General features: G+C 59.3%; 1 protein-coding gene across 1 annotated transcript in view; it reads right to left on the bottom strand.

The window, feature by feature from the left end:
• Positions 1-9045, bottom strand: part of RNF213 (ring finger protein 213) — a gene marked incomplete at its 5' end in the record, with an annotated part of 65748 nt that overhangs the window by 44844 nt on the left and 11859 nt on the right. The window contains 9 exon segments of the mRNA XM_014528383.1: positions 12-615; positions 1176-1340; positions 1638-1778; positions 2569-2786; positions 3775-3940; positions 4467-5074; positions 6300-6449; positions 7355-7528; positions 8594-8774. Of these exon segments, the coding sequence (XP_014383869.1) occupies positions 12-615; positions 1176-1340; positions 1638-1778; positions 2569-2786; positions 3775-3940; positions 4467-5074; positions 6300-6449; positions 7355-7528; positions 8594-8774 (2407 nt within the window).

Below are 9045 nucleotides of genomic sequence, written 5' to 3'. Positions count from 1 at the left end.
GGGAGGCCCGCCCCTGGCCGCCAGGTGCTCCAGGCCACGGCCCAGGGCCTCCAGGTCCAGGCAGTGGGGCAGGAAGGCACGCGTGCACCCCAGGAACTGCTCCATGATGACCCCCAGCTTGTCCACCAGGCCGGACTCGCTGAGGAGCAGGATGGGCAATCTCTCCATCACTGTCTGCAGCTCGTGCGTGGCAGCCCCACCGTCGCCATGGGGGTCCCTGAAGGCCTCCGCGACGTCCCGCGGGGTGCACTGGCGTTTGATGAAGGACAGCATGGCCAGGGCGGTGGCCCCGGGCGTCGGCCGGGCCAGCTCCGAGCTCAGGTGCACCAGCTGCTCGGCCGTGTAGTAGTTGAGGTAAAAGTGCTCCGCTCGCTGCTGCGCCACGACCGCCTCCCACTGGTCCAAGAAGCGCTCCATCCGCCGGCACAGCGCCTCCAGCAGCGGGGCGAGGGGCGCGCACCCTCGCAGCGGCTTCAGCAGCGGCAGCGCGAAGTGCATGCGCACGGGCTCGGGCTGGCCGCAGTGCACCTGCACCTTCCAGGCCCGGAACAGGAAGCTCCCGGCCGAGTACAGGTTCAGGAAGGCCCGCACCAGCCTCTGCACGTTGCAGAACACCTGTCGCCAAGGGAAGCAGGAGGCGGGCCTCACCGGCTGCACCCAGACAGCAGCGGCAACAGACCCTGAGCAGAGGGCTGGGGCCGAGCCCACAGCCTGCCTTCCTCCCTTACAGAACCTCTTCCTCAGGCGATCGTGCAAAAAGTGCAAATGGCTCAGGGGTTGAGCATCAACCTAGGAACCAGGAGGTCCCGGTTCCATTCCTGGTCTGGGCACATGCCCGGGGTTGTGGGCTTGATCCCCAGTGTGGGGCGTGCAGGAGGCAGCCGATCAGTGATTCCCTCTCATCATGGATGTTTCTATTTCTCCCTCCCTCTCCCTTCCTCTCTGAAATAGAAAAAAAATATTAAAAAGCAAAGCAAACAAACAAAAGGGCCTGTCACACCTGAGACGCCCCTCCGGGCCTTGAGTTTAGGTGACATGCACCCTGTAGACCCCTGGATTTCAGAGCAGAGCAATTCCTAGTGATCAAACCCAAACCCAAACCCTTCCGGCTGTCCTGGGGACACTCAGCCCCGACTGAGGAGCCGGACCCCAGGGCTGGCCGGAAGCAGACCCACCTCGGAGAACTCCTCCACGTCAGCACTGTTGTGGTCTTTCTGGCCCGACATGAGCATCAGCTTGTTCATCAGCTCCTTCAGCTCCTCCAGGGAGTAACTGCGCAGCTCCTGGCGGCCCTTGTGGCTCTCGGGGAGGAGTAAGCGTAGAACCGTGTCTGGGGAGATCTGTGGGACGGGACGCGTGGGGGGTGGTTTTCCGGAGGGAGAAACCCACCCCCACTGAAGGCAGCCGGGCCAGCCCTGTCTGGGGTCTGGGTGGTCAGGGGAAGTGGGCGTGTTCAGGGAGTAGGCGTGCCCAGCGTGTGGGTGTGTCCACGATATGGGCGTGGTCAGAATGTGGGCATGTCCGGTGATTGGGTGTCCAGGGGTGGACGTGGCCATGGTGTGGGCGTGTCCGGGAGTGGACCTGCCTAGGGAATGGGCATGTCTGTGGTGTGGGTGAGCCCAGGAGTGGGCGCTCACCTGCTGGCCCTCGGCGGGCGCCTGGATCACATAGGTGCCCCTGCTGTTGATGGCTCTGGCCAGTGTCAGGGACGAGCGCTCCACTGAGCCGTGGCTCTCCTTCACCGTCTTCAGCCACCCCAGGTTCCGGGCGGAGTCCCGCTGTGGGATGGATGAGAAAGCAGCCATGGACCGCGTTCTTTCCCTTCTCAGGGCGCGGTCACCCCACCCAGGCGTGGGGGCGCTTCCTGGTGCGCAGCTCTGGCTGCCTCTCTCGGGGCACCTATTACGTGGGGTCACTGTCTCCCTGTGGCCCCACCTGTGCAGATGGGCCCCTGGGCCAGGTGGACAAAGGCATTGTCCTGCTGGACCCCCAGCTTGGGGGTGGGGTGCCAGCTCTAACAGGGCTGGGATGCTTCCATTCTAAACGTCCTTGGGGTCCCCACGTCCAGCCAGAAGCATCGGGGGGAAACGACCTCAGAGGCCTTTTGTTCAGATGTGAGCCTCCAGCAGAGAAGGAACCTCCCTCCCATCTGCTCACTCCATTGCCCCCCCAGGGGGATGCAGCCGTCCCGGCCTCGGCCACAGGTCTGCTCAGGAGGCCAGTTATGGAGAGGGGTCTCCTTGGACCCGGTGGGGACCTCTTTTCTGCCCAGGGCGATGTGGATATTATAACATCATTCGCATAATATAATTCACTTAATATCAATTTATGTTGCTATGAAAAAACTCCTAGATTTATTGAATTTTGAGTCCCGCCTGGGGTTGCCTAATAGAAATCCCTTGTATTTCCAAGCAGTTTTGTATCCGACTTTGTAACACAGGCGCTAGAGAAAGCGTTTCCATATGTGAACAGACGCTTTGCGAGCATCGTCTTCAACACGTGGTACGCGATGGTGTGCACGGCCGCGGCCCGAGTCCCGCGGAGCCGCGCACTGGGAACGAGACTCACCAGCTTACTGGGCAGGTGCGGGTCGTTGTCCAGCACCTTCCACAGCTCCTTCAGGTGTTCCGCGAACGCCTGGAAGCCTTGGCTCGCGTCCAGCTTGTAGAGCAGAGAGCTGTAGCCCTGGACGGCATCGTGGAAGCAGGCTACACGGTCCATGTCCATGTCATTCTCCCCCGCGAAGATGAACGCCAGGTCCACAAACACCTTCAGCTCGTTGACCCCTTGGGGCGAGAGGGGACAGGTGAGCTGGGGCCATGCCGCGGTGACACGAGGCTCCCACGGTGGACAACAGTCTTGCGAGGAGCTACGCATAGACATCCGGGGGGGTTTCAGGGGTCGACCCGCTGTCTGCTTTCCGCCAGAGTCCAGGCACCTCTCCACCTGCTCCTGACTGGATGCCGCAGACCAGGCCTGACCTCAGTACCCGCGGGGCCCGGCGCCGCCTGAGGCTGCCTGTGCCTCACTCCATCTGATCCATGCCCCGTCACCACCTTTTTTTTTTTTAATTATTTAATTCTCGCCTGAGGATATGCGTTTTAAAATTCATTTTACAGAGAGAGGAAGGGAGAGTGGGAGGAACATCGATCGGCTGCCTCCCACATGTGCCCCAAAAGGGGCTCGAACTCGCAACCTCGGTGTGTGCCCTGACCAGGAATCAGACCTGCAGCCTTTTGGTGCACGGAACGATGCTCCAACAAATTGAGCCGCACCAGCCAGGGCAGGGCAAGGTTTTTAAGAAAATGATCCCCCTCGCCCAGCTGGTGTGGCTCGGGGGTTGAATGTCAACCTATGAACCAGGTGGTCACGGGTTCAATTCCCGGTCAGGGCACATGTCCGGGTTGCGGGCTTGATCCCCAGTGTGGGGTGTGCAGGAAGCAGTCGATCCATGATTCTCTCTCATCATTGATGTTTCTCTGTCTCTCTCTCTCCCTTCCTCTCTGAAATCAATAAAATTATATATAAAAAAAGGAAGAAAGTGACCCCCAGCTGTCCACAGCAAACATACAGCGTGGGGAGGACACAGCTTTTGCACCAGAGCATGAGGAATATCTGATATAAACTCTACCAGCAACCACCCACAGCACCACAGCACACGCCCTAAAGGATGCAGGCAGCACCCCTGTCCTTTCCCCCGCCCGTCAGCTTGGGACGGTCACCCCAGTGCCATCGGGACACCCAGGCTCCTGCAAACCCCAGTCCCGACCGTACCTTCGACAGCCTCGCGGACCCAGGGGACGAACTCCCTGGCCAGGGCCAGCTCCTGCAGACACCGGCACCGGGCCTCGTCCAGGTCCCGCAGCAGCTTGATGGCAAGGGTGACCTGCCTGTTGATCTGGCCCAGTTTTTCACCGCGAGAGTTCTCGAAGGCGTCGGTCTGGAAGACAAGGCTCTGCTGGGGGCTGGACGGAGCCGCTCACCAGGAACGCGGACCTGAACCTCCCGGGTTTGCGGCTGCTCCGATGCGGACGGGCACGGGGGTCTCATCCCAGAGCAGAGAGAGAGAGAGGAGGTTCTAAATCCTGTGCTGGATCTCCCTCCTCCTCACACCTGCCCACACTGCTGTGCGGGTCCCACTCTGCCTCCTAAACGCTCGTCCTCAAAGAGCAGAAACCAAAGACCCACTTCCCAGGCGCTCAGACCCACTGCCCCGCTGCTCGGAGCCCGGCCTCCGCTCTGCACAGACACGGCCGGCGAGAGGGCCACGCGGCCCGGTCCCGCACCCTAGACCGCCACGCAGGCGGTCACACTCCCAGCAGAGGGCAAGGCCGGCCCCGCCCACTCAGCACCGGGTGAAAGGCAAACCGCACACTCCCATCCCGGCTTTCAACGCCAGAGCCCAGGGCTGCCGGCGCCGGAGCTGGGCCCCACCCGCGCCCAGGGGCCCCTGGCCAGTAACTCACGATTCTTAGTACAAAGTCGAGAAGACTGAAGTCCCCGGTCAGGCCCAAGGCCTCTTTGACCTCCAAGATGACCTTGGCCGCCCTGGCAGACTGATGCAGGTGATGGTACTCCCTGACCTGCCCCACTCGCTCCTGGATCCAACCCCCCGGGTCGCTGGGATCCAGGACCCGCATGACGTGGAGGTCGGAGGTGAGGTCCTCGTATTTATCCACAAAGTCGCTGAAGATGGCGCGCACTTCCCCGAAGGTGAGCTCGCCGGCCTTCAGGTCCTCATACAGCTTCCCGAACTTGGCGAGGCAGGGAAGGTACAGGGTGGCATAGGCATCCTCCATGTCCAGGAGTGGCCCCAGCCCCGCCGCCTCCTCCTCCTCCTCCTCCTCCTGTGTGCCCTCCGCCCGAGCGACCTCTGCCCAGAAGGTCCGGAAGACGTGGCTGTCCTTGAGCGAGTCCATCATCGCGGCCATTTTTCGGACGGGGGCGCTCAGGTTGTAGTGCGTCACCCTCTCCATGGCGCCGGAGGTGGGGGACAGCCGCGCCATCACCACCTCGTTCAGGCGCTTCCCGCCCAGGTCCTCCGCGTGTCTCTTGGCGATCTCTCCGCAGTCCACTGCGAACCAAGGAGGACGTCACACAGGAACCCCGCCCGGACTCCCCATCCCCCTCCCCCTCGCTGCTCTTCTTTGGTTTTTAAAAATATATATTTTTATTGATTTTGGAGAGGAAGGGAGAGAGAGAGGGAAACATCAATGATAAGAGGATCATGGATCAGCTGCCTCCTGCACACTCGCGCCCCCCCCTTCCACCCCCCTCCCCCCCGTACTGGGGATGGAGCCCACAACCTGGGCGTGTGCCCTTGACCAGAACTGACCCCTGACCTCTCAGCCCTTAGCCGCCGGCCGGGCCTCACTGCTCTTGAGGAAACTCCAGGGAACACACTCGCTGGCATTTTTTTCTCAATAAGAATCCAGACACCCCCCCCTCTTGAGCATCAGTTTTCACACAAATAAAACCTTGCTGTCAGTTCTGGGTGAAGAGGACGGTTTGAAGAAAGGCCCCCCTGTGCCCACCCCACTTCGACGCCAGAACAGTCACACAGGACAGGGCGGGGGGAGCAGAGAAGGCACTCGGGGCCACAACCTGTGGGATGTGACAGCGGATGGGCCCGTGGGAAGCGGGGCCCGAGGCCTGGAACATGCGGGTGCTGGGAGCCCGGCGGATTCCTGCTCGGGGAGCTGGACTGTGGGGGTGCTGACGAGGCCAGGAGGGGACAGGCTGCTTTTCACCCCACCCCCTCGCTACGGCCGCCCTGTTCTCCCTCCATCGGCCTAGTAGCAGCAGGAGGTCATATTCCCTCCAGGACATGGAGGGTTGGGGACCCGGAGGTCTCAGGTCCGTGAGGAATCACGGCATTTCCAGACACGCATGGCATTGAACTTCAGGAGTCAGAAAGAGGGGGACAGAACAGTGGTTGAGTGTCGACCTATGAACTAGGAGGTCATGGTTTGATTCTTGGTCAGGACACATGCCTGGGTTGCGGGCTCCATCCCCAGTGGGGGGCATGCAGGAGGCAGCCGATCAGTGATTCTCTCTCACCATTGATGTTTCTCTCTCACTCCCCCTCTCCCTTCCACTCTGAGATCAATACAAATATATTAAAAGAGGGAGAGAGAGAGAGGCATGAGGTAAATACCAAAGAGAACAAGGCGCCAGGTCCAGCTTTGCTTAAAATGAACGCTTTACGGAAGCCGCCCTCGGAGAGCAACCCGCGGGCACCTTCCCATCAGGCCCTCCCCGACCCGCCACCTGGTGGGTAAAGGTCGGATGCCAGTCACCTTCCACCCAGCGCTTGGCCGCCTCGCACAGCTTCAGCAGGCTGTCCACCCGGCGCCGCTCCTCCTGCAGGAACTGCAGCTCCTCCCACCTGTAGTCCAGCACTTTCTTCATATCGTGTTTTCTCTCCTGCGGCGAAAGACTTTTTCTCTCTGGCATTAAAAAAAAAAAAAGTTACCCAATAGAACAAACGAACCGATCCTTCTCCATGGAGACCGTTTCTTCCTCTTCTGGGATGCGATGCCCGCTCAGGGTGCGACCTCAGCCCCTCCATCGGCGCCCGCGCTCAGCGTGGGACGGGCCGGTGAGCACTGGGGCTCGGTCACGGTCTGATCACTTTCCTGCTCTATCTTCCCGAGGGCTGGACACCACGTGACACGAAATGCCACGTCTGATTCCGCGCGGAAGCCGGCTGCTCTCCATACCAGTCCTGGACCACGGACATCCCAGGGCAGTGATGGCGAACCTATGACACGCGTGTCAGAGGTGACACGCAAACTCATTTTTTTGGTTGATTTTTCTTTGTTAAATGGCATTTAAATATATAAAATAAATATCAAAAATACACATCTTTGTTTTACTATGGTTGCAAATATCAAAAAATTTCTATACGTGACACGGCACCAGAGTTAAGTTAGGGTTTTTCAAAATGCTGACATGCCGAGCTCAAAAGGTTCGCCGTCACTGTCCCAGGGGGTCAGCTGTCAAGGTTCATTTCCTGCCATCGGTGGGGACCGTGTAGCTCGTGGGGCCAGGCCTGGCCACGGGAAGTGCACGCTCGAGTCCCCAGGAGGACGGGCATCCGTGTGGCAGCCTGCTCTCCCACGGTGGAGGGTTTTTAGAAAGTTCTTTTCACTGTCGCTCCCATTTTCTTAGAGCAGTGGGATTGTTTCAAAAATAATAAATAAATTCATCAATCTTTTGTGTTTTTTTCCAAAAAAGAAAAGAAACCGTCCTGTCACTCTCACGGCAAAAAGAGCCCCTCAAAGACCAGCCTCTGGGAACCCCGTGAGCCCGACACCCCCGTCACCCCCAGCAGCTGGCGCCCGGCACTCACTCAGCTCCCAGATGTCAAGAAACCGCGCCCTGTGGCTCCAGATCAGCTCCAGCTGCCCCACCAGCACGGCGCCGTCCAGCAGGTCCTCGGCCACCTTGGTGAGGACCGAGTCGGCCGTCGCCATCAGCTTCTTGCCGTCCTCCGTGATGTGCGCCAGGACCTTCTCGTCGGTGCCTGCCCAGGTGAGAACAGAGTCTAAAGCCCGTGGGGCCCCTCCTCCCGGCTCCCCTCCCCCCAAGCGGAGGGCGACCGGGACCTCCCCGCTGCGTGGCCCCGACGCCCAGGCAGCGTGAGTGCGGGTCACGCTCAGGAGGGTTAGGTCTGAGACGCACTCCCACGCACCGAAAGGTCTCCGGTTCGATTCACGGTCGGGGCACATGCCTGGGTCTCAGGCTTGATCCCCAGTTGGGGGCGTGTAGAAGGCAGCCAATCGACGTTACACTCTCATGTTGCTGTTTCTCTCTCTCCCTCTCCCCTCCTTTCTCTCTCAAGTCAATGAAAACATATTTTTTTAAAATGGAGGTCCATTGCCCTGGCCGGTGTGGATCAGTGGTTACACTAGAGCAGTGATGGCGAACCTTTTGAGCTCGGCGTGTCAGCATTTTGAAATATCCTAACTTAACTCTGGTGCCGTGTCACATATAGAATTTTTTTGATATTTGCAACCATAGTAAAACAAAGATATTTTTGATATTTATTTTATATATTTAAATGCAATTTAACAAAGAAAAATCAACCAAAAAAATGAGTTCGCGTGTCATAGGTTCGCCATCACGGGACTAGAGTGTCGGCCCTGCGGACCACAGCGTATCGGGTTTGATTTCTGGTCAAGGGCATGTACCTGGATTGCAGGTTCAATCCCTGGCCCAGGATCCTGGGAGGCAACCAATCGATGTGTCTCTCTCACATCAATGTTTCTCTCTCTCTCTCTCACTCCCTCCTTTCTACTCTCTCTAAAAATCAATAGAAAAATATCCTCGGGTGAATATTCTCAAAAAGAAAAAAAGAAAGAAAAACGGGACCTTCAGGGGACTTGACGTCCAGGACGGCCTGGGGGACAGAGCAGCTGTGCACAGCTGTGCCAGGGACGGGCCCTCAGGTGTCCTCCCCACAGACAGGCACCCCGGCCCAGCCAATCGGCTTCCTCGCCGGACACCCGCCCGCCCTCCCCGAGCGTCAGGTCCAGCGCCCACCCCGCCGCAGGCCCGCGGGACGCGAGTGGACACCCCGAGGACACACCGTAGAGCTTGAAGAGATGCGTGACGTCTGGCCACGTGAGCAGGTACCTCAGCACCTCCGCCAGGTCGTCCACGGCCTCCCCGTGGCGCCTGGGCCAGGACTTGGTGACCACAGCGGACACGAGGGTCCCGAACCTCCGCAGGTCGCTGTGAGAGACTCCCTCCAGGATGCTGAGCTGCGACTAAAGGAAAGGAGGACGGAGAAGGGACAGGGAGGTGTGTGTTTTTAACTGGTTTGTTTTTAAGTGACAGTTATTACCCGATCGCGCTTCAGAAATCGTCTGTGACTCGTCTTACAAGCTCCAAACAGAAGCAAAAGAGAAAAATGCTTCACTTTTCTTAGGGACTTGGCTTCGAGGTGAACTGTGTCCTTGAGCGGTGACCCCCAGAGAGGGGGAGACGGGGACCCGCTGACAGGCCCCACGGCCACGCCCAGCCTCCTGCTCCCGCCGC

The sequence above is a fragment of the Myotis brandtii genome, unplaced genomic scaffold (genome assembly GCF_000412655.1).
Source record: "Myotis brandtii unplaced genomic scaffold, ASM41265v1 scaffold632, whole genome shotgun sequence".
NCBI lineage: Eukaryota > Metazoa > Chordata > Mammalia > Chiroptera > Vespertilionidae > Myotis > Myotis brandtii.
This window is presented reverse-complemented; position numbering and strand designations above follow the sequence as displayed.